Raw genomic sequence first — 26,679 nt, forward strand, 5'->3', positions numbered from 1 at the left:
TAACATTTAAGAAGTAAAGTTACATTGAGTACTACTGCAGTGCCTTCGGGTATACCTCATTTTTTCTTTGCCCATTACATGCTTAAATGTATACATTTTTTGGTGTACCTACCCGAGAACACGCGACATATAACCGACCGTGGGAGAAGCATGGATTTTAAAGAAGCGTTGAGTTCATCTGCTGGTCTTCCTCGTGGAATAACTGGTAATGTTTCACTAAAATGTACAGCGAGTAAAACGACATTACCTCCTTTTTGTTTTTGTACTATCTCTGAGATGTTGCTTTTTTCGGTTCAAGGCTTCATAAGCTCTTTTATGTTCCATGGTGTACTTAATAAGTACTAATTATCCCAAACCATCATCTTTGAATGTTGCAAGACTTTCGCCTTGTATGTAGATCGGGGAAATTACATTCATTGCATTCCTAGTCTGAATCACAATCCGATTGTATGGGTGCTTACCTGGCACTGTAGGGTTGCCACCCGTCCTTTAAAATACGGAATCGTGCTGCGTTTGAGAATGAAATTGCGCGTCCCGTTTTGAATCAATACTGGACGGGATTTATCCCGTATTTTTTTTATCATTTTTTTTTTAAAGCAGCGTGTCATGCAAATCATCCCACACGCATTTTATGAAGATGCCTCCTTTCCTACTTTTGATTGGGTAATACTTGATGTCATCGTTAGTTTGATTGGTCTTTTTAACTGTCCAGTGAGGAGGGCGTGTCTTTTAAGTAGAGTCTGGAAAGTGTTGGCACTGAGATGTGGCGTGAGCGCCATAGTTGAAGCCCCTAACGTTGTGGTCAGCAAGTCGGCTAACATCCGCCATGTGCCGTCTTTCAGTTGCGAGAAGCAGATCATAGAATGGTTGAAACTGTTGCCCCTAACGTTGCGCCACGGCGTGTGGTTCGTTTATACCTCGTGTCTTCTCATTAAACTTTTATCTCGCGAATATGTTATTGCAATCCGCAGCGGGAGCGTTTCTATAAACTTAATTTAAAGTTACGTTTTTACACCGTGCTTTGTTTCCCTTATGAACATGCTTGTATGCTTCACTCGCTCCGTTCTCAATTGTTTAATTAATTTTTTGCTCTTTGCTGTTTCCGGCTCTTCCTCCGTTTCCCCCTACTTCGTTCTTTTATCTCGCGAATATGTTATTGCAATCCTTAACGGGAGCGTTTCAATAAACTGATTGAAAATAGTTTTGCATTTACCTTTTTAGTAAAAGGCGAGCTTTTAAGCCTGAGAAATCACCCCGTAAATGCACACGTTTAATTGCACATGTGTTAATATGTATGGTTACACAGTATTAAAAGACAGTGAACAACGTCAGTTACCTTAGTTCCCGCGTTTGATAAAAGGTGAGCTTTTAAGCCTGAGAAATCACCCCGTAAATGCACACGTTTAATTGCACATGTGTTAATATGTATGCTTACACAGTATTAAAAGACAGTCAAAAATTAACGTCATTTACCTTCGTTCCCGTGTGTGTCTCGTGCTGTAAATCTCTTCCTTGTTTTTAGTTCACGTGATTACGTAGGAGGCGTGATGACGCGATACGTGACTCCGCCTCCTCCATTACAGTGTATGGACAAAAAATATGTTCCAGTTATGACCATTACGCTTTGAATTTCGAAATGAAACCTGCCTAACTTTTGTAAGTAAGCTGTAAGGAATGGGCCTGCCAAATTTCAGCCTTCCACCTACACGGGAAGTTGGAGAATTAGTGATGAGTCAGTCAGTCAGTGAGTGAGTGAGTCAGTCAGTCAGTCAGTGAGGACTTTGCCTTTTATTATTATAGATAATAGTGTTTTCCTAAATAGCAGCATCTTTGTCATTAACAGTGAGATGGACAACATGGCTCTCAGGGGAAAAAAAAGACGTTGTATGTCTGATATTTCAGATCCGATTGTTGTGCTTTCCTGATGGTGATGAGCCACACCGATGATGGCCTGGATGTGTTTTGTCTCAATATGCTGTAGTTATTCTGAAAAACACAATATGGGTAGCAAGAACCTGTTTTCAGTATATACAGTATATGTATATATGTGTATGTGTGTGTGTATATATATATATATATATATATATATATATATATATATATATATATATATATATGGCGGCACGGTGGCGCAGTGGGTAGCGCTGCTGCCTCGCAGTTGGGAGACCTAGGGACCCGGGTTCGCTTCCCGGGTCCTCCCTGCGTGGAGTTTACATGTTCTCCCCGTGTCTGCGTGAGTTTCCTCCGGGCGCTCCGGTTTCCTCCCACAACCCAAAGACATGCTGGTTAGGTGGATTGGCGATTCTAAATTGGCCCTAGTGTGTGCTTGGTGTGTGGGTGTGTTTGTGTGTGTCCTGCGGTGGGTTGGCACCCTGCCCAGGATTGGTTCCTGCCTTGTGCCCTGTGTTGGCTGGGATTGGCTCCAGCAGACCCCCATGACCCTGTGTTTGGATTCAGCGGGTTGGAAAATGGATGGATGGATATATATATATATATATATATATATATATATATATATATATATATATACAGTACGTGTATATGTCTATATATATATAAGTATATATGTGTATATGTATATATATGTATGCGTGTGTGTATGTATATATATGAACGAGAGCTCTTCAGTATTTCTTTATTTTAGACTTTTCATTCATAAGCTGCACTGTTTTAAGGTCCAGTAATTTGTGGAAATTATTCAGCAAGAATAATTTTTCCCCCAAACTATCTGACACATTTCCTTTTTAATTCAAAGCAAATCGATACCGATTATACTGGTCAACAAGCATTTTGCTACTGGGAGTCTTTCACCATTACTTTAACAGGTTTCACTTGCTGACTCCAAATCTGAAAGCCATTTTTGTCCAGCACGTCCCATTTTTTAGTTATGATGTTCCAGGTTTTGGACAACTAGGGTGACTGGACAATAAAGGCGGATAACCATTTTGATAAATACCGGTAATTCCAATAGGGATGCCATTGAGATAAATGATTTTGCCACACATTACTAACAGCTGTAAGTTGTTTAACTTGTCATTATTCATTTTTTTTAATTATTAATTTTTAATTAGCAGAGAAAAATATTTGTTACTGATTACCAAGTCTTATATGACTCTAAAGTATAATGACACAACTCAGCCATGACGGTGCAGTAGGTCGAGGTTTTACTGTTAAACATAACATTGCATTTCAGGACATTTCGTTTGTTAGATTCACCATTACTTTGAAAATTCTGTCAAGGCGATGGACAGAAATGGCGATGCATCTCGAGAAAAGTGAAGACAAAATTAAGGAAGGTGTTTGTGTTGTTCCTGAAATTTGTGAACTGATGTTTGACGATGAGTTCAAAAGGAAACAGAAGCCCACTGAATCAGCAGCATGGGAAGCCTTCGTGCAGGTTGTCCAGAATTTTCTTGGCAGTCACAGAGCAGAGAATTATGCTGAGCTTGTGGAGAACCTGCTGAAAGCGTATCCGCTTATGGAAGCCAGAATGTAACGGAAGATGTCATTTTTTACATTCTCATCTCGACTTTTTTCCACCAAATCTGGGTAATGTCAGAGATGAGCACGGGAAAAGATTTCATCAAGATATAAAGGTGATGGAAAACCGATATCGGGGGAAAATTCACTCTGAGCATGATGGGTGACTACTGTTGGTTCTTGCAAAGAGACAGATGTGCAGTACAAGTGCAAAAGCGAGTGCCTCCAACATTTTTGGGCACGCTGACCTCACTTTTATATTGAGGTAAATTGACATAAATATACTTTAACGTGTCTCTGGTATCGTCTTCTGATTTGTTTTCAGAATAAACACATCAAAACAATTTTGGTGGGACAGAGTCCAAACTCCAGATATCGTGTTGATATATTAATATTCAAAAGTGTCAAAACATCAATGATGTGTATTTCAAAAACCTGACGTGCTAGCTTAATTCCGAATTTCATATATGAAATCAATGTAAAAAACACTTAATAAAGAGCTGCTCTGATGTTCCCAGTAGCAAACAAAAAATATTCTTCTGTAGACCGGTGTTATTTTCAGTAGTAACACAGAAGCAATATATATAATTATGAAAACACAAAGAGTAACTAAATTATACACAATCTGAAAAGGCGCAGTCCTCTCTTTATCCAAGATCATCTAATCCTTCTCTATCTGTGTTATTTTATTTTTTGGTCAGAAAGCCATCCTCTTTATAAATGTACAGTATAGCCATTTTTCTTTTTCTTTTTTAAAACATGCCATGCTTTCATTAGCCAGTATTGATGGCTCCCCTTATTCTTTATGCCAGGTTTTTCACATACTGTATTCCTTTCAAGCAGCTGCTCTGTAGGTTGTCTGAGGCTTTATAAGGAAGGTTTAAACACCATTGTGCACTGTACGGTAGAAGTGACTCCATGTGTTCTTTTCTTCTTTCAGTATATGATATATTCATCCTAGACACAAAAATAAAATGTTAATTTTGTTGTCTTTTTACAGCAGTTCTTATAATCAGAGGCTTATATATTTATCTGTTCTATGACTGTTTCCTTTATTGCATTACATTAAAAGATCTCAAAAAACGGTTCAAACTTCAACAATCCATATGTTATTCATTTTTTTTGTTCACCTCTCATTCTGGGTGTTACCTTCTGTACGGAAGTTCCAAGTTCAGAGGTTGAATATAACCGAGACAGACAATAATCAGCAAAATTCTGAAACCCAATTTCTTGCTCTTTGTGCCTCTCAGATGGCTTTCAGCTGCGGCTTTGGACTTGAACAGGTTTGCAGGTGGAGTTCCACAGGTCCGAGTTTAAAAGCAAAGTTAGATGGAACAACAACTGAAATGTCTCTGAACTGGGTGGGCATCCCTTTGAGATCTTGTGCCTTTTTGCACCAGTTAATGTTCTGACTTGCTCCTTATCCGTATTGCCCTAAATCTGGTGAAAGTCTATTTATAAAATGGATGTAAAGATGAACTATTCAAATATCCATTGTTGTTTCTTCTGGTATCTGATTCCAGTAACTTCATTTTCCTTCATGTTCATTATGGGTTCGTCCATTTCTCTCTTTTGTGAAACGTTCATCTTTTCCAGTTTGTAACGCTGTTTCAGCTGCACAGTAAATACATTTGTTACTGCATAACCCAATATGCATTTGAATTGACATGCCACAATATGATTCTAGTTATCCTGTGCATCTGTAGTTCTTTTAATGCAATATTTGATAGATAGATACTTTATTAATCCCAAGGGGAAATTCACATACTCCAGCAGCAGCATACTGATACAAAAAACAATATTAAATTAAAGAGTAATAAAAATGCAGGTAAAAACATAAATAATAATAAAATAAATAAATAAATAATAATAAAATAAAATAATAAAAGACAATAACTTTGAATAATGTTAATGTTTACCCCCTCCTCCCGGGTGGAATTGAAGAGTCGCATAGTTTAGTGGAGGAACGATCTCCTCAGTCTGTCAGTGGAGCAGGACGGTGACAGCAGTCTGTCGCTGAAGCTGCTCCTCTGTCTGGAGATGATCCTGTTCAGTGGATGCAGTGGATTCTCCATGATTGACAGGAGTCTGCTCAGCGCCCGTCACTCTGCCACAGATGTCAAACTGTCCAGCTCCATGCCTACAATAGAGCCTGCCTTCCTCACCAGTTTGTCAAGGCGTGAGGCGTCCTTCTTCTTAATGCTGCCTCCCCAGCACACCACCGCGTAGAAGAGGGCGCTCGCCACAACCGTCTGAGAGAACATCTGCAGCATCTTATTGCAGATGTTGAAGGATGCCAGCCTTCTAAGGAAGTATAGTCGGCTCTGTCCTCTCTTGCACAGAGCATCAGTATTGGCAGTCCAGTCCAGTTTATCATCCAGCTGCACTCCCAGGTATTTATAGGTCTGCACCCTCTGCACACAGTCACCTCTGATGATCACGGGGTCCATGAGGAGTCTGGGTCTCCTAAAATCCACCACCAGCTCCTTGGTTTTGCTGGTGTTCAGGTGTAGGTGGTTTGAGTTGCACCATTTAACAATGTCCTTGATTAGGTTCCTATACTCCTCCTCCTGCCCACTCCTGATGCAGCCCACGATAGCAGTGTCGTCAGTGAACTTTTGCACGTGTCAGGACTCCGAGTTGTTTTGGAAGTCTGATGTATATAGGCTGAACAGGACCGGAGAAAGTACAGTTCCCTGTGGCGCTCCTGTGCTGCTGACCACAATGTCAGACGTGCAGTTCCTGAGACGCACATACTGAGGCCTGTCTGTAAGATAGTCCACGATCCATGCCACCAGGTATGAATCTACTCCCATCTCTGTCAGCTTGTCCCTGAGGAGCAGAGGTTGGATGGTGCTGAAGGTGGAGAAGTCCAGAAACATAATTCTTACAGCACCACTGCCTCTGTCCAAGTTGGAGAGGGATCAGTGTAGCATGTAGATGATGGCATCCTCCGCTCCCACCTTCTCCTGGTATGCGAACTGCAGAGGGTCGAGGGCATGGCAGACCTGTTGCCTCAGGTGGTGAAGCAGCAGCCGCTCCATGGTCTTCAGCACATGTGACGTCAGAGCGACAGGCCGGAAGTCTTTCAGCTCACTAGGACGTGATACCTTTGGGACTGGGGTGATACTTGTGTGATATTTGATATTTGTGTGATTTCTATAGATTAAGTCTTCTCTTCATTCATTTTCAAACCTGTTTATCCAGTTCAGGTTCAAGGGGAGCCAGTGCCCGTCCCAGCAGCAATTGGTGCAAGGAGGATACCTGTCATGCACAAAAAAAACTTCATTACAGTTAGTTTTATCCTTTATACTTTGTGGTGCATAAACAGGACAAATAATTGTAACACCTTTTTCCCTGAAAATGCCAGTGTGACAAATGAGAATGTCTTTCCTTGAAATACGAGCGCATAACTGGTGGTTTTATCCTTATATCCTTGTATGGCTCACAGATGACACTTTAGATTTCACACATTTGAATCTCACTTGTATATTCCCAAGCAATGTATAGCATAAAGCTGAGCAACATGCAGAAATGAATGCAGTGAATACATAGATAGTAATAAACACGCACCAGAAGCTTCCATTTAGACAGCCTACATACAGATTTCAAGGCTGATGCAGATAACTGTATTAGTCCATTCATTTTCGTACTGCATTTCACTGTGTACTGCGGTGGGTTGGCGCCCTGCCCGGGGTTTGTTTCCTGCCTTGCGCCCTGTGTTGGCTGGGATTGGTTCCAGCAGACCCCTGTGACCCTGTGTTAGGATATAGCAGGTTGGATAATGGATGGATGGATGGAATTTGGCTGTGTAAGCATGTGTGCCATCTATCTATCTATCATATAGTGCCTTTCCTCTCTATCTATCTATCTATCTATCTATCTATCTATCTATCTATCTATCTATCTATCTATCTATCTATCTATCTATCTATCTATCTATCTATCTATCTATCTATCTATCTATCTATCTATCTATCTATCTATCTGAGAATTACAGTTTGCAAAATGTGACGCAGGATAACACACTCAGCAGATTCTAACCTCAGGTGTCAGTGTGGCTGAATGGTCGCCGCCTTGTGATAAAGTGGCATGTCATCCACTGCAGATTCCTGCTTATTAGATTAGATAAACTTTATTAATGTCAGGAGGAAATATAGATGGCTATAGCAGCAGAAGCAGAAAAAAACAAAAGTGTACAGACTTACAGGACAGATAATGCAGCCAATCAATCAAGAAATAAAATCAAATATATAAATAAACATATATTGCGCAGATATTTCAAAATGAACTTAACGAGTGCATCACGAGGAAGCATTGAATTGCCTAATAGCAGTAGACAGAAAAGACCCCCAGAGGAGCTTCTTAGCACACCGTGGTGGAATGAGCCTGTGGATAAAAGAGCTCCAAGAGAGAGCGCCTCCTGGAGGGGATTTTTCATAACGCCATCCAATTTTGCCGTCATCCTCTTTTCCACAACAGCTTCCAATGTGTCCAAGGTTCTCCCAGGGATGGAGCAGACTTTCCTGAGAGGTTTGTTCAGGTTTTCTGCCTCTTTTTGAGCTCAAATTGCTTCCCCAACACAATGGCAACTATGGCCTGATATACCAGTTTCAGCAGCTTGCTGCATACATTAAAAGACGTGTTACTTAATGCTGGGATTTTTTTACTGAAGAAGTCCGGTTAGCAAAAATAAATAATGGGTTGATGGGTAGAGTCATTTTTGCCTTTACCTTATTTGAGACATGTTCTCTTAAGTGGCCTGTCTTGCGTTCTGCAAGAACTGCAGTGTAATGCAGCTGCAGTCTTGTCTGAACAGTTTTCAGTCCTCTCTCACGTAAGTAAGAGCCTGAACTATGTAGACATAACCATAAACTTGAACCTCTAGATTGAGAGAAGATTACACATCTAGACGTTATCACATTTTCATTTGTTTAAAGATACTTAGTTGCAAAATTTACATTTCAAAATAGCTATGGACGTCATGGCCGGCCTGTACACTGGTACTGTGACTGCTGTGCAGAGTGGAGGCAGGACCTCTGCGTTTTTCCCAGTAGACTCTGGGGTTCGTCAGCGGTGTGTTCTGCTCCTACTCTGTTCAATGCTTGCATGTCTGGGTGTTGGTCAGAGTCATGGGGTCCAGTGGCTGTGGGGCATCTGTTGGTGAAGAGAGATTCGCTGATCTTGACTTTGCTGACGATGCTGTGATCTTCACAGAGTCAATGGAGGGTCTGATCGGGGAGTTCGAGAGACTGAGTGAGGAGTCTGAGTGTCTGGGCTTGCCAATAAAACCAAGATCCAGGCCTTAAATGACAATACAATACAATGCAATTTATTTTCGTATAGCCCTGTAATCAGAATAATAAGTTTAATGTCACTGTACAAAAATTACTTTATAAATCCACTCACATGTCCAGGCCAGGCCAAAGTTAGCACATAGGGGCTCTCAGCATTTAGAACTGCTAGGCAAGCATTTGAAGAGAGAAAGGTACAACTACGAAAATGGGCATTGTACTATTTTTGTATGTTAGAGATTAAAATTGAATCCTCTCCTTGTCTTGTTTGTAACCTAAGGAAGGACCTGCATGTGGAGAAAATAGTACCAAAGACTTGGATAGCAGCAAAAAGCCTTGAAGCCGATGGACGGATGGGGGTATCGTCATCCGGTCCTGAGAATCCTTCCAGCGCAGTGATGGAAAATGACAGACTGTATACATCGAGATCCCACCTTGATAAAAGTATTGTCATTTGGCTTCCTCCGTTTGTAATGTCGCGTAAATCGTCAGTAAAGAAAGTGAAGTTATTTTCTCTTATGTGATTTCTTACCGCCATATCACTATGGGAGGGATATCGACTTTTAATATTATATCTATATAGTTTCAGGTTACTTATAACACCGCAATTAAAAAGAACTTATTCCAACCAGGGAGCTATCGCCCCTTATCGGAAAATAAGCCCAAAATCACACAAGAAGTGCCGCAATGGGCTTTAACAGGCCCTGCCTCTTGACAGCCCCGCAGCCTTGACTCTCTAAGAAGACAAGGAAAAACTCCCAAAAAAATACTTGTAGGGAAACAAAATGGAAGATACCTTGGGAAAGGCAGGTCAAAGAGAAGACCCCCTTACCAGGTAGGTTGGGTGTGCAGTGGGTGTCAAAAAGAAGGGGGTCAATACAACACAACACAGTACACAGAACAGAACAAATCCTCAATGCAGTATAAAAATAAAAATTTTACAAGTACGGACCAGAATTTAACAGTAAATGATATCACATAATATGATTTGTGACCTCTTGGGCACAGCCATCAGCATTGTGTCTGTCTGCGGAGACAGTGTCAACCTCGTCGAGAGGTTTACTTACCTCGGCAGTGACATTCATGTCTCTGGTGACTCTTCCTATGAAGTCAATAGACGGATTGGGAGAGCATGGGGGGTCATGAGGTCGCTGGAAAGGGGTGTGTGGTGCTCCTGACGAAGGTCCAAGTCTTTAGAGTCCCGGTGCTCCCTGTTTGTGAAACATGGACGCTATCCAGTGACCTGAGATGAAGACTGGACTCCTTCAGTACTGTGTCTCTTCGGAGAATCCTTGGGCACCGCTGGTTTGACTTTGTGTTGCTCACAGAGTCCCGAATGAGGCACATGACCTGCATTGTGAGGGAGCGTCAGTAATTGCGCCCCTGAGGGTGATCATCTCACAGGAACCTCGTTGTTGAGGACCCAAGTTGCTAGACCAGGCCAAGGGGGATGCCTATGTAACACCTAGATAGATGGGTGAGACTGGACCCACGTGTCTGTCTAGGGCACAGGTGTTGAACTCCAGTCCTGGAGGGCCGCAGTGGCTGCAGGTTTTCATTCTATCCTTCTTGATTTGTGACATGTTTTTGCTGCTAATTAACTTCTTTTGCCTTAGTTTTAATTAACTTGACTCTGACCCCTTAATTGTCTCTTTTTCCATAATTAGCAGCCAAACAATAATGAGACACAAAATGAGCCGCCACATGACCAGCTCACCCGTGTCCAGCACATAATATCTGAAAATAACAAAAGGTAATGGTCTCAGTAAGGTTTTTGACATTTTGACAATGTTCTTACAAAAACAGAAAATTAACAGTTGTCTGCCGTGGCAGAATGAGAACAGCAACAAGGCATAGAATTAAATAACGAGTTCAATTAACAGCAAGAATCAGCTTTTCATTAAGAGATTGGTTGGAATGAAAATTGGTTGGAGTTTGAATTCCCAGTTTAGCTGGTCATCTGTTGGCTTGATTTACATCTCATTTCTGTTTGGCTCACATTTAATGAAGAAAGGAATCAATTCAGAGGACTGCATCCTTATAAACAGGGCTATTAAAATGAAGGGAAAAGGAGTTAATTAGCAGTGAAAACTGATTAGGAGAAGGGTTAGAATGAAAACCTGCAGCCACTGTGGCCCACCAGACCTGGGGCCTCATGTATAAACGGTGCGTACGCACAGAAATGTTTCGTACGAATGTTTCCACGCTCAAATCGCGATGTATAAAACCTAAACTTGGCGTAAAGCCACGTACATTTCCACGGTAACTCATACCTTGGCGTACGCAATTTCTCAGCTCGGTTTTGCAGACTGGCGGCACCCAGCGTCAAAGCAGTGCTACTGTTCTTGTGTGTTCACCCTTTCTTTCTTAGCTCCACATTCCTGATGCGGCTTTATAAATACACTGAAATTAACTGCATACTGTTTATTAGTGTAATGCATCTGATTGTAATTAACCTGTAGAAATATAATGGTCCAGAGAATAGCCATAGTATTCCAAATACCGTAACTGCTTTAGCATTGTTACGCTCACTGCATCTTGTTCTTCTTTTTGCTGCTCCCGTTAAGGGTTGCCACTGCGGATCATCTTTTTCCATATTACTCTCACTGCACCACTCGGAGTATTTATATCACTGTATCTGAGTGTGAATCACAGCAGCAGATGATCAGAAAGAGAATTATCGGTATACAGTTTCAAGTACACACTACCTCAACCACGGCAAAAAGCGTCAAAGCCTTTCCCTTACGGACCTCGCGTTTCAGAAACAGTTTCATCCCAAGAACTATAAACGCACTCAATCAGTCCATCAAGTGCTCCTTGTAGAACTGTTTGTACTTATAAGTACAATCACCTCACTGTAAACTTACACTACAGTTATAATATTGCACAACCTGCGCTACTTTATAAAGCACGTATGATGACAATATCATTTTTAAGATGAAATGCAGCAAAATATGTTGCTTATAGTATACAGATAAAACTTTAACTTCATTTCAATAATCTGTATTGTTAATAATTAAACATGTGAGGACACGGTGCCGCAGCGTATAGCTAGTTCACGGATAGCTCCTGCCTTGCGCTGTATTCTTGCTGGTGCTGACACGACATGGAAGGATAGACGAATAGAATAATTAAACATGTACTACGAAGATATTTCAATGTTCCTTAAAAGTTTTTTAAGAATCGGCGTTCTAAGCTTACAAATGGCTTAACGTCTATTACAGAGCTGATTGTGTGGCGATTGGGTTTTTGGAGAAAGAAAAGTAAGGACAAGAATTGAAGGTTAGTACGTTTGAAAGAGACAGTACTTTTGTAATAAATTATTTCATCGAAAGTCGCACATGGCGCAGCAAGCCTCTTGCGTGAGATATGAACAATCACTGTGCTACCGTGTTCCCATGTTTAATAACATGCTTTCATTGCTATCATCATGAAAATGATATCACGTATACATCTCAGTACTTTAATTATTCAGAGAGCTGTAATATCTCGAATGTAATGGATTCTGTGTCCTGTCGGAGAAAGAGAAAGAACGGAAGCATGTAGTGATTCACACACACAGAGCACATAGAAGATCAAATACAGAACAAAGCATTTAACGTGCTACTTGAGAAACTAGTAAAATAATAGATTTTAAGATTAAGTTTATGATGTTCTACTTTAATGGCAAAAGTACGTGATTAAAGTGGAAATTTCGAGATTAAAGTTGACATTTTGTGCTTTTTTCCAACTGTGTGCCAATTTTTTTTGTCTGTACCCTAATAAGCTTTCATATGACACTCAGACGGTGGCCTACGACTCGCCTTTTCACGGCGACTTTGATATGTGATTTCTTTTTTATTTCGGGCACTGTGCGACTTTGTGACTTTGTGCGATTCCTGCATCTGGATTTTTCTGTGCGTACGCACAATCCCGCTTTTGTGCTTACGCCAAGTTATAGTGTGAGTTCTACGCACGACGTTATACATGAGGCCCCTGGAGTTCGACACCCCTGGTTTAGGGGGTTGCCAATCGGGATCCCGCACTGTTTCGTCGTGTAGTAGTAAATGCTTCTCAACCTGACCTGACCTATGGGGTGTTCATGGGTAGGCAATCTCTGCTATTCATGAATTCCATCTCATGTGCCTCTTAAAACTGTCAAGTTATGGAAAGGGTTGGTGTTTTGATTAAATTTTGTTATACATTTACAAACAAAAGTCATTTATTTTTGACATTTCTATAGTGAATGCCTCCCTTAGGTCCTTTGCATATTTTATGTAGTCATTTCCATATTTCTTCATTGAGTATTTGGAAGATAAAGTGCCTCTCTGCAGACTTCTGTTAAATTATACAATAAAGCAAATATAGCAGCAGTGGGTTTGTTTTTTTTTTGTTTTTGTTTTTATATTTCCCAGCAATAAACAAGCGAAAGGAAATCCAGGCTGCTATTATCTCTGCTTCATACCAGTGATGTCTGACGTCAGTCAGAGTGTCAGGAAGCGCTTGATTTGTTGAGTTGTTGATAACAGACACCAAGTCAAAGGTTTTATTTCTTATCTTCTCTGGCTAGGTGAGCACTAGAGCTTCTGAGAGTGTGATTTATAGTTGTAATTGAAATGTCACTTTATTGATCTGGCAGCAAACAAACCAGGACCAGTAAAGACAACATTTCATTAATGGGCAGATATTGCTGGGCTTCATTAAAGTTAATCTGTTTTGAACCACTTTGTTTTTCTGTCTGTTCAAACAAATCTGTCTTTTTGTGTACTCATTATGTACTTTGGAATCTGAGCCAAAAAGAAGTACCACATTTAAAACGTTTATGCTACAAAAACGCTACAAGATAAAATACTTTTCATTACGACACGAGAAAGGGTTTACAAGATAGATGTTTTTCACTCTATTTTAAAAACGATGTCTTCAAGATGGTAGCCATTGTTAGCGATACACTCTTCGAGACAATTTCTGAATGCTTGCATGACTCGTTCAGCCATTTCAAGAGGAGGAGTGGTAATTTTATGTTGAATAGTGTCCTTGTGGGCTTTGAGGTTTTGAGGTTGGTGTGTATGTGTGTAGACCTTCAACTTGAGAAGAAATCGCACGGAGGAAGATCAGACGAACGTGAAAGCCACCCGACATCGCCGCGCAGGGAGATCAGCTTTCCTGGAAACATCACCCGCAAAACTTGCATGGATCTCCGCACAGGCCGTATGAGCTGTCGCTCCATCCTGTTAACACCAGGCATCCATCACATCCATTTCTTCCAGTTGGCGCCGCAAAAAAGTTCTCTAGCATTTCAATGTAACGTTCTGAAATGACGCTGATCATTGCTTCCCCCCTCCTCAAAAAAATTAAGGGCCTACCATGCTAAATTCTGCAACGGTGCACCAAACTGTAACACGTGTGCTCACTGTGCAGGGGTCTCTGATGAAGTTCACCAGTGTTGGTTTCAGCCCAAAAGCGAAAGTTTTGCTTATTTATGCAACCATTCAAAAGGAAATGTGCCTCATCGCTGACGTCACATGACGATGGCACCTCAATGAGCGGTTTGCAGGTTGTTGGCTCACAACTCTCTACAGCTCTCCCAGTCTCTCTGTCAGTTCCTGCACTCCCATCAGTTTGTGTAGATGGAAATTAAGGTCCTCATGAAAAATCAATGACAGAATTGAGGCGAACATCTAGGAGACGGCAAAATGGATGCCCTTACAGCTTGGATGTTTTCAGGTGTTCGTACAGTCTGAGGACGGCCTGGAAATTTTCTGTTCAATGTTGTACCCATCTGTCTAAATTTACACACCCACTGAAGACTTGTTTTCTGATTTGGGACGCAATGCTGAAGTGCGTTTAGAAGGTGCATTGTGTAGTGATGATGGATTCGTTGTTTTTGAAGAACACTTTTACAGCAAAAGCACGGTGAGGACCGGACCAAGGCATGTGGCCGACTAAATACTACAAGGGATCGCCTATCAAAGGACCCACCTCACACAATGACCTTAACAAGTAGGGTACTTCATTTTGGCTCACCCTGTATTTGCATCTACCTATGAACTTCTGCACCTGCATTCAGAAAAGAGCGCTATACAAAAATAATTACATTGAATTGTATTGAACAGAGTTCTACCATTGGCACACGCTCTCTATTGATTAACTCTTCAGCATAAAATTATGATTAAATGTTTCCGTCGTGGTCCCAAAGATTTATTCTACTTTGACTGAATGTATTGTTGCAGAAGCATTAGCTTTTATTTGAATTTTTTCTCTAACGTAAGGCACTGCAGTAGTGTTTTCTTTGCCTCCAACACATGACTCACTCTAAATTCTTTTTTTAAGTCTTAAAAAGATGTGCGTTCACATAACCTGAAAACAGGATTTTTTATATTGCAACTTTCTGTTTCAAACACCATGCCAAGGCACTTGACACAAGGGCAGATACTTACGGTGGAAGTAGAAATTATTCAGACTCCTTCACTTTCTGCTCACTTTGTTGTGTTGTAGACTTCATTTTAAAAAGATACATTTGCCATTTTTGCCCCTCAATCTACCCTCAACATCCCTTACTGACAAAATGAAGACAAATTTTCAGAAAGGTATGCAAAATTATTGAAAATCCAAATCCAAAATCTCTCTGTAAGTACTCTGAGCCCTTTGCCGTGGCACTCCTGTTTGCTTTAAATTGTCTTGAGACGCATCCAGAACTTGATTGGAGTCCACCTGTGGTGAATTGAACCAATTCGACATTATTGAGAAAGAGAGATCTCCTGTGTGTTGTCACAAGAATAGACAGGAGACATTAAAAGGTTTGGGGCAGCCACCCATATATTGTGCCCTGGCCGCAAAATGGGTTTGTTTTTAAGTTATTGTGTTCAGGTTCAAGTCCAAAACCTAACTGATTTAAGGATGTAAAAATGGTGGCTTTAAAGGCCGAGACAGAAAGTGACGGCATTGGGACGGGAAATGACGTCGTCATATGCGCCTGAACCGGAAGTGACGTCATCAAATGGTGCTGATTTTTCCCATGGGTGGTCTGTAGATGATTGAGAGAGAAAGCCAGTGCACCTTGCCACCCCCTGGTCTGGCGTGGAACTGCCATTATTCAGGCCCTTCAGCTGCATTCCAATTGCACGCGTGTGGCAGTGTATAAAGTCCTACAATTCACACTGCATGTCGGGGCAATAACAAATTTGTTAAAAGCGCACATTTCTCCAACTTAAATTAAATCAACAACACAACAAAAGGGCACAGAAAGTGAAGATGTCTGAATACTTTCTGAAACTACTGTATTGTAACTACAGTAGAGCCTCGCTTATCCGACGTAAACGGGCCGGCAGAACGTCGGATAAGCGAAAATGTTGGATAATGGGAGGTGTTAAGAAAAAGCCTATTAAACGTCAAACACGAAGCCGAGTCTCAGTACTTTAGTAACACCAGCGTTTATTCAGCTTGAAACAGCAACATTGCGGTTATTTATTATAGCGGGATCTGCCGCTCTCCTATACACAGACACAGCAGTCAGGCAGGGTCGTGGCCAAGTAATACTGTGCCCTGCGCATTTATAATGTTCATTGTTCCTTGTATCGCCCATCGACGGCAGGTGCTTATAGCATGTCCACGATCTTTTCAGATTCGCTTTTACAGCGAACTGCTACAGCGCTGGGAGACTGCGATTGCTTTGGGACGCTCTTCCGCGTGTCGTCCCATTGCGTGGAATCCCACAAGAGTTTAGAAACTCACTCACACCAGCCATGATTCTTTTCAAAGGTAAAGTGCAGGTTAATTTGTTTTATGTATTTTTACTTTATATTTTGTATTAATCATTTTTATATGAATAGTTTTGGGTTGTGGAACGAATCATCTGAGTTTCTATTATTTCTTTTGGGGAAATTCGCTTTGATATACGAGTGCTTTGGACTGCGAGCACGTTTCCGGAACGAATTATGCTCGCAAACCGAGGTTCCACTGTAATTAGCTGCAGTAGAGTCGGGAGCAACAAAAAATAGACTATGCTCACACTCGCAACTTGCGGGTCTTGTTGCCGATTGATGCGTTTTTTTTGGTTGTTTTTTTGCGGTGGGACCTCGGATAATACGGTATGTTGGATAAGCGAGAGACTACTGTATTTACATTGTAAAAGAGGAGACAAACAAAGGTAAAGAGTTGGGGAGCACCACCCTGGGTGAACTCCCCTATATTAAATGCAAGCACGTTAAACAATTGCAGAAACGTCTTTGCAGACAGTAGTTCTAGACTGAACTCCCCAAGTTGGTGGCCCTCTTAAATATGTAGGCCTTTGACAGGAAGGGGACGGACCAGGCAGGCAGACAGCCGAAGTGATGTCAGCACTGGAGTGGTGGTTAGGTTTTCCTTCTGCAGTGGGAGGAAGAGAGAAGCCATTAAACCACAGTTCCAGGCCCCTGGTTTGGCAGGTTATTACCATCACCTAAGCCCTTAAGCTGTCCCCCATGTGTATGCGCGTGACAGCAGGTACTTTTTAATGCTCAGAGTCACACAGTACATTGGAGTTGGAAGTCAGATTGACAGCCTTACAGTTTAAAATCCAAATCCTTAGCCAGTGAACCTCCCTGCCTACCTAGACACACTAAGGGGTCTTTTTAGTGACTGGTGCCACATTCTCCAGTATTAGATCTTTAAGGTTTTTAGTTCCTGCTTGAATTCACTGGTTAGCATTATGTTATTAAGCTGTAAAATGACAAGCCATGTTAATAAACTACTGGGTAATTTTACTAAGATTTCAAATTGCCTATTCAGAGCAATGATTTCTCAAGGGAAGAGGGGGTTGGATGCCGTACAGCCTGCTACTGCTGTTACAAAGGTGATCAATGACGTGGTGAGTCTACCCCAGCAGCTTAATGAAGAAGCACATACATTAAAGTTACAAGTGGAGGTTTGCAGGAAATGGACCATGTCGGTTATTGAAGTGATTAGAGGAAGCTTTGACAAGAACAGAGTTAAGTCTGGCATTGTGTTTACATGTCGCACAGTTGGCATGTCAGTCAAACAAGTGAAATGTTGGTATACATCAGAAATCAAATTCACACTTTCTGTCGTGATGTAACCTAAGATTCACATCACGACTGGGGAGTTGCTGAACAGAATTAGCTCAGAACAAGACAGAAGAGAAGATGAATCCATAAGCCAAATCTGCACATTTACTCCTCCGTTCATGGCCACCATGAAGTTGAAAGGATCTGCAATTTGAATAAAATGTGCAGGTTAAGTAAATTGGCCAGAGTGCTGAGTGAGAGGTGCCTGCAGTAATGTGACATCCTGAGCAGGCTGCTTTCCTGCCTTTTTCTAAGTGCTGTGGAGGTAGGCCTTAGCCCCCCATGACTGTGAATGGGATTAAGGGGGTTTCATATCATTATGTTATTTTAGTCCAAAAACATCCAAATTGGCATGCATCATACTAATGTAAAGAAAAATAATGAAGACCTCTCTCTCTCTCTCTCTCTCTCTCTCTCTCTCTCTCTCTCTCTCTCTCTCTCTCTCCCTGTCCTTTTTTAATGACCTTATTTAATTAATAACGCTTTTAATGAAATTGGAACACATGTTCTATTTAAATTTCATTTTATTTTAGTTTTTTTGGCCGTCGTTTGAACAGTTGTGGGTGTTTTAGTTTGAAAAGTATGTCCTTTCTCAGGATTTTGGGAGAAAGCGAGGAATTTATTTCAGTGTGGGAGAAAGTATATGAATCACAATTCTATCTACGATTAGTCATTTGGACCTGCCATAAAATATACCTTGGGGGGGTATTCAAACCCAAAAACGTCCCCCGCCCCCCCCCAATTGACTACACTTATGTCTGTGTTAAAAAGATTAGGTTACATTTACTGAAGATATGTACACAGTGTAATACGCTAGGGGTCGCTTTCAACCCAACAGACAGACTCATTGAGCACAGGGTATAATCACCAAGAAGGTTTTTAATTATTTTTCTTCTTGTTTTCAGTGCCTCCAAGCACCTCCGCCACCATACAATGGCAATTCAATAACAATAATATTAATAATAAACACAATACTTTCTCCTCCACTCCTCCCAGCAAGCCCTGTCCTAATACCTCCCAACTCCAGCTCACTTGCTGGGTCTCCACCAGTCCTTTATATAGTGCTTGACCCAGAAGTGCTTCTGTTCTTCCACTCATGTGACTTGTTAGCACTTCCGGGTCAGATGGAGAATTGGATTTTTCTTCAGCCCAGAAGTACTTCGGGACTCCCGTCCTCGTGACCTGGGAGTACTTCCGGGCTATAAATATGGCATGAGTCCTTATGTTCCTTTACAGCTCCCCCTGCCTTTACAGCTCCCCCTGGTGGCACCCACGGCATCCAATTGGGCTGTGCGACTGAACTCCAGGCACCGCCAGATCCCAGGGAAGCTTCCATCTAGCGTTTTGGGAGAGGCAGTATCTTGAAAAGCTGCCTCTCCCCCATCCTTCCATCACAGGGGCGTCCCGGCCACGGTGAGCTGTCAGCCGTCCACCACAACAGACAGTGAAAGGCGATAGATAGATAGAGAGACATTTTAGCGTAGTTGGCAGGATTACATAGTAGGTAGATAGAAAGGCACTATATAATATATAGATAGAAAGATAGATGTAAAATACACTATAGTCAATAGATGTGAAAAGCACTATTAGATAGATAGGAGTGAAAGGTGATATATGATAGATAGATAGATAGATAGATAGATAGATAGATAGATAGATAGATAGATAGATAGATAGATAGATAGATAGATAGCAGTTTATTTGTCTTTATTTGCATTCAAATTTGCAGCCAAATAAATAGATATTATTTTAGTATGACAAACCACAAACCCCTTTTCAAATACATACCAGATTGACTGAAAAGAAAAAGAACTTCTGACATGGCTCCACTTGGGTTCACTTTCCACACAGAGCCTCGCAGCTCTAGACAAGGCGGTGGGCTTGCAGTAATTATCAGAGCAGACTTAAACATCAAACAAATCCCAATTGACTGTCCATTGTCTTTTGAGTGTCTGGCTCTTAAACTGCGCAGTGGTAGTGCTGCTGCTTTCCAGTAAGGAGACTGTGGTAGATTGTGGGTTCACTTCCCGGTTCATCCCTGTGTGGATAGCGCTTTGAGTACTGAGAAAAGCGCTATATAAATGTAATGAATTATTATTATTATTAAACTAATAATAGAATCGGGTCCTGTCTCACTCATTGTTCTTTATCGTCCCCCAAAATACAATGCATCCTTCTTATCCAATCTGATTGAACTTTTGACCCACCTAAGCTCTCACTCTCAGAGAATTATCCTTCTCGGTGATTTCAACATCCATATTGACATCCTTACATTCTAAACTGAGAAATGAATACCTATCCTTACTGGACTGTTTTGACTTGACACCACATGTTGATTTTGCCACCCACTCTGGTGGTCATATACTGGACTTGATCTGCACATCTGGATTATCTTTTGCCAACACTCACAGCACTGATTTGGGACTCTCTGACCATAAAGCAGTATTTTTCACTGTCTCACTGCCTTTCCCTCCTCTTACCTGTAAATGACAAATTTCTTACAGAGACCTTAAAAATATCTGTCCTTCTATCCTTTCTAGATCCATTTCTGATCTTTTACTGTCTGCACCTATTCCGTCAACACTAGATAGTCTTGTTGACCACTATAACTCAGCCCTTCATTCAGCACTCGATAAAACAGCTCCTTTAAAACATAAGGAGGTTTCCTTTAAACGTTCAGCTCCTTGGTATAATTCAGAGCTACGATCTGTGAAAGCAGCTGGTTGACGCCTTGAGAGAATGTCACATAAGACTGGCCTCACTGTGCATATCCAGGCTTTCTCTGACCACCAAAGAGCTTACAGAGAAGCACTAACTTCTACCATTAACACCCATTATGGCAGAATAATAGAAAATGGCCACGATAACCCAAGGGTTTTGTTCTCTGTAGTTAATAAACTACTCGAACCTGCATCTGGCCCAACTACCTCTTCTACTGAAGTCTGTGAGGAATTCCTCCACTTTTTTCCGTAACAAAATTAAAGATCTAAATAATTCAACTAACATAAATACATCATCTGTTTATATCTCTCCCTGTTCTCCCACTCCATCCAGTTACTTCTCTAAGTTCTTGCCAGTCACATCTGCGTTTGTTAATAACCTGCTTTGTAAGATGAGGCCGACTACCCCACCACACTACTTAAATCCTGCCTTCATGCCATAATCCCGACTGTTACAACAATAATAAACTCATCCCTTGACACTGGCTCTGTGCCGCTCACTTTTAAAATCGCTTCTGTAACCCCAATGTTAAAAAAAAGTCTGGTCTTGATGCTGAAAATCTTAACAACTTCCGGCCTATTTCCCACTTACCTTTCCTGTCAAAAGTTCTCGAGCGTGTTGTAGCTTCCCAACTCACCAATTACCTAACCTCTAATAATTTGATGGAACCCTTTCAGTCTGGTTTCAGGGCGCGGCACAGCTGTGAAACTGCTCTTCTTCGGGTAACCAATGATTTGCTTATGGCAGAAGACTCTGGACAAACCAGCATATTAATTCTGTTAGACCTCAGTGCAGCATTTGACATGACATTCTACTGTCCAGAATGGAGAACATGCCGGATATCTCTGGCACTGCCCTCCGGTGGTTCAAGTCCTATCTGACTGATAGGCAAGAGTTTGTTAGTGTTGGCAACAGCAGATCCAGCTCAGCGCCGGTCACACAAGGAGTCCCTCAAGGCTCTGTCCTCTGCCCTCTTCTCTTCTGTATTTATATGCTTCCCCTTGGCCATATTATTCGTAGCTATGGACTGGGTTATCATTTTTATGCAGACGATACTCAACTCTACTTCAATGTTTAAAAGTGGAACTTCATCAGAGCTTTCTCAGCTCACAACCTGCCTCAGTGAAATTAAAACCTGGATGGAGCAGAACTCTTTAAAATTAAATTGCAACAAAACTGAACTCCTGCAAATTGGGACTAAAATGCAACTTAATAAAATGAGCTCCTTCCCAGTCCATCTTGGCGGTGATCTCATCAGACCTGCCTCTACTGTAAAGAATCTTGGTGTCATTTTTGATTCCTCCCTTTCTTATTCCGCTCACATAAACCACATTAAGAAACTTTCTTATTTTCACCTCTGTAACATATCCCATGTTCGCTCCTTCCCAGTGCAGGATTTACGTATAAGCTACACAAGCTATAGCTTAGGGCCCCCGCCTTCTTGGGGGCCCCCAAAACAAATTGTCCGAGTGAGCAAAATCATATTTGGCACTTACATAGAATATCTGGACTTATAAAGGGCCCCATGTCTCAAATAGCTTAGGGCCTTATGAAGTCTAAATCCGGCCCTGCTCCTTCCTCTCCTTTTCTAACGCTGAGAAACTTGTCCCTGCTTTTATCACATCCCGCATCGATTATTGTAACTCGCTGCTGTCAGGTGTCCCTTCTAATCTTATATCTCGGCTCCCGCTCATTCAAAACTCAGCTGCAAGAGTCCTTACACGAACCAGCAGCAGCAAGCACATCACACCATCCTGCTCCACCTTCACTGGCTCCCTGTGTCCTACAGAATCAAATACAAAATCCTACTAATAACCTACAAAGCCTTAAACGACATTGTGCCAAACTACATCAGTGACCTTCTCTATCACAATGTGCCTGTCCGCCCACTAAGGTCCTCTGATTCTGGCAATCTTGTTGTGCCCCACACTAATCTACACTCCATGGGTGACAGGGCCTTCAGCTGTATAGCGCCCAGACTCTGGAATGTCCTACCGAAATTAATCAGGTCAGCTGACTCCATGAATTCTTTTAAAAAACAACTCCAAACTCATCTGTTCAGGAAGGCTTTTAGCTCTACTTGACTTTATTACCCTTCTCTCAGTTTACCTCTCTGTCAAGATGCTCATGTAACCTGTGTGTGTGTGCGAGACCATCAATGATGTTGTCTGTTTTTTTTTTTTTTTTCTCTGAATTCACTGTCGTAATCTTCTTTATTTATTTATCTGGTTTGTACAATGCTATATACTATATACCCTGCCGTTCTTTCTTATATTCTGTAAGTGCCTTGAGCATGGGAAAGGCACTATATAAATAAAATGTTACAGATGAATTGCTGTTGGTATAAAGGAGCCCCATTAGTGTTTCTTCACGCACTTCTGCTAAATAATTCATTGACTTTATGTGTCATGGAAAGGGTGTGCAACATTGTTTATAATGGCACTCAGTTTTATGTCCATTTTCCTCTTCTCTTACTACCTCCAGTGCGTTGAGAGCCTTCCTTTTTAATTAGCTTGTTAATTTGGTGGGCCTCTCTTGAAGTGATGTTAGCAGGCCAGCACAATACAGCATAGAAAATCCTTCTGGCCGTGACACAATTATAGAACATGTGTGAAGGAGGTCATTACCCACATTACAGGGTCACTGACTCCTAAGAAAAAGATTCTGCTCTGCCCTTTCTTCTGTAGTTCCTCTGTGTTATGAGACCAGTCCAGCCTGTCCTCGATCTGGACCTCCAAGTACTTGTAGCAGTTCACCACCTCCACATCCACTCCCTAATTAGTGACTGGATATAGAGTCTGTTTTGGGTGTCAAAAGTGGATAACCATGTTGCCCAGATTCGTTTCAAGGGAGTGACGGTCCTGGGCATCCATATAGGATGGGGGGGGGGGGGGGTTGTGGGGGGGTTGGGGACATTCAATCCAAAGGGCGTTGCTCTCTAGGAGAGCCCTGTTTTGAAAATAATTTTAATTTAATATGAACAAATTTAAATTATTATAGCTCATTCTCAGTGAAACACTATGACTTGTATGCACTAGAAGTGCTTGCACCGGGCCTAGTGTGGCAAAAAGAGGCCTTCCCTTGAAAACATTATGAAAACTTTGTTGATTTCACATGGGACAGGAAATTGAACCCTCAGGTCAAGCACCTTAGGCGGCATACAATCAAGGAGTTTGCCCCGGGCATCATCTAGCCTCTGTACGCCACTGAAATTATATAGTACATAAAAAGCGAAAAGAAGACTTTTGAGATAAATTAGGTAAACATAAAGAACATAAGAGCATCAATAGGCGTTTCTTATCTGCTCTGTCTAATGGCTGCTTTTCAGTTTGTACAATATAAAGAAATGCATCACTGACCCTGTCACTTTTGCTGCTCCAAATGAGCATGTTCTCCGCTATAAGCCAAAGCTGAGCTGGAGTAACCGCCATTAGCATCAGTCTACAAATATTGCATTGATTTAATTCCAAATGTCTGGTTCTGCTTGACCTCATCCTGTGTGTATCAGTCAATTAAAACAAGGATGGATGACAAGTGTGATCTGAGCAGCCACTTCAGGGAGTATGTAACTTCATTTCTTACTCTACAAAAAAGTTGACCTAACAGTCTCCCTTTGCTGTGGAGAACAAAACATTTCAATGGATGTACCATATTGGTTATTTATAATTGATTCAGGAAGTATTCAGAGCCCTTCACTTTCTGCACACTTTATTGTATTGTAGGTTTAATTTTAAATGGATAAATTTGCCATTTGTGGCAATTAATCTGCGCCTATTAACCCATAATGACAAAGGTTTGAAAATGTATTAAAAATACATAACTGAAATGTGTATCAGACCCTTTCCAGTGGCACTCCTAATTATGGTTGGGGGCATCCATTTTGCTTTAATTCTCCTTGAGGTGAGTCCACCTGTTGCATATTGAATTGACTGGACGTTGTTTAGAAGGGCATATGTGAAACTGTGTAAAGAAAGTCCCGCAATTCACACTGCTTTTCAGGACAAATCCAAGCCACGAAGTCCTAGCAACTCTCCGCAGACATCCGTGATCAAATTGTGCAAGGGGATAAAAAACCATTTCTAAAGCTGTGAGTATTCCCAGGAGCACAGTAGCCTCAAAAATGGTAAAGTGGAGGAAGTTCGTAACTACTGGGAAACGAGAGCTGCCCTTCCAGCCAAACCGAGTAACCAGGCAAGAAGGATCTTGGTCAGGGAGGTGACAAAGAACCCAGAGGTCTTTTAAGCAGAGCTTCAGAGGTCTTCTGCTGAGATATGAGAACCTGTTTTAAGGCCAACCATCTCTGTAGCACATGTTATGGCGAGTCAGAGACTGTTCCCAGAACTGTGACAGTTTTTTATTGTCAAGAACCAGTTGAAATGTATTTCGGATGCTATTAAATGTAGGACATTTTTCATCTGATATGATCAGAGAGAGTGGTAAAAACAGGAGAGGGTCTGGAGGCGTATGAAGGAGATGTGAGCACATTACTATTAGAGCCAATAAGTGTGGTCCAGACTATAACAAGCTGACAGAATTAGTCCACGTTACTGCCTAGGAGCAGATGGATCATCCTGTTGATGTTTATTTTTTATATTCAGAAACAGAATTATGAGCAATTCTGAACCAACATCTAACGGCAGGTTCCTTTTTCTGACACAATAAGCTGGACCTGCTTTATTCAAATGTTAACATCTTCAAATGAACATCTGGTCAGGTCTGACCATCTAATCTATTTATTGTATAGTGCCTTTCACATCTATCTATCTATCTATCTATCTATCTATCTATCTATCTATCTATCTATCTATCTATCTATCTATCTATCTATCTATCTATCTATCTATCTATCTATCTATCTATCTATCTATCTATCTATCTATCTATCTATCTATTGTAATAAGGCGCTATAAATGCGCCTGACCTCACACAGACTCACACTGGTGCCACGTATAAAAATAAACAAACTTTTACTTTTCTTCACCTGTGGGGCACGTCTTCCCCGTGACCCTGCAGGCACAACACAGTCCCAAAAGACACCAAGTAAATCACCGCAACCCTCTCTTTTCGGCACCACTCCTCCTCCTCTAAGCTTTGTCCTCCTCCTCCTGACTCTGGCCAATGAGTGATGGTTGCTGGCTCCTTTTATCAGGCAGCCAGAAGTGCTCTAGGTGCTTGATTGTTGACATCTGGCTACACTTCTGGGTGTGGCGAAAATAGTGCCCTGAAGGGCCTAGCAGCTTCTGCTGCATCACCCCCTGGCTGCGCCTCTGGAACCCAACAGGGCTGCACCAAACTCCAACCCCAATGAAGTCCTGCGGGAGTCTGAGGCACCGCTGCAACCCAGGGAAGCTGCCATCTAGCATCCAGGGGGAAGTATTAGGTTTCCCATGCTTGCTCCCCTGGAACATATGCAGCAGGGGCGTCCCAGCTGGGCATGGGTCCTATCTATCTATCTATCTATCTATCTATCTGTCTGTCTGTCTGTCTGTCTGTCTGTCTGTCTGTCTGTCTGTCTGTCTGTCTGTCTGTCTGTCTGTCTGTCTGTCTGAACTTTAAAATTAGAATTTAAGATGATGATGTGCTTGTAGATTACTTATGTCTCAGAAACTTCCAGGATGTTGGAATCAATAACAGTCAAGCCACAGCCAGTTTCCATGACAACCATATCAGGCAAAAGATGTTTCAGCATCTCAAGGGAGTGTACTGTAGGGTAATGAATGCTTAGTGGTGGTGTGTGTCCCTGACGTACACTTTGCTGCTGGCCTGATTGGCTGTCTCGTCTCTCTTTTCCCAGCCCAGTCCTTCTTTGTCGAGGCTGGAGTTGGCAGAGCCGCAGCGGTACAAGTCTCTCTTTCTCTTCCTCTCTGTCTGTTTTTTTTTTCTTTCCTCCCCTGCTGCCTTTAGTCTGTTTCTACAATGTGTTGCCCAGTTAACGCTTCTGGAATTCTTAATGGTCATTCAGTGTCTTTTTCAAAAGGAGGCATGTGGCTGCGTTTTACTTGACCTCGGCAACGATGGAGCAATAAAAAAAAGGACGCATCAGATCCTTCGATTATGCAGAAATTTATCGAGGCGGATTACTACGAGCTAGACTGGTATTATGAGGAATGTACGGATGGTAATGTTGTTGTTTTTTCTTTTCT

The 26,679-nt window shown here is 41.7% G+C and overlaps 1 protein-coding gene across 8 annotated transcripts in view; it reads left to right on the top strand.

Moving 5' to 3' along the window:
* trak1a (trafficking protein, kinesin binding 1a) overlaps nucleotides 1–26,679 on the top strand; it is a 294,945-nt gene that overhangs the window by 126,311 nt on the left and 141,955 nt on the right. The window contains exon 1 of one of the 8 annotated variants that reach the window (XM_051935641.1): nucleotides 26,368–26,654. The exons of 4 other annotated variants lie outside the window; for them this stretch is intronic. In XM_051935641.1, the coding sequence (XP_051791601.1) occupies nucleotides 26,591–26,654 (64 nt within the window). In that variant the 5' untranslated portion in view covers nucleotides 26,368–26,590. Of the gene's footprint in view, nucleotides 1–26,367; nucleotides 26,655–26,679 lie in introns of those variants that run through there. 3 more of the 8 variants (XM_028817919.2, XM_028817921.2, XM_028817922.2) reach the window with 3 other exon arrangements.

This window comes from Erpetoichthys calabaricus, chromosome 13 (assembly GCF_900747795.2).
Source record: "Erpetoichthys calabaricus chromosome 13, fErpCal1.3, whole genome shotgun sequence".
NCBI lineage: Eukaryota > Metazoa > Chordata > Cladistia > Polypteriformes > Polypteridae > Erpetoichthys > Erpetoichthys calabaricus.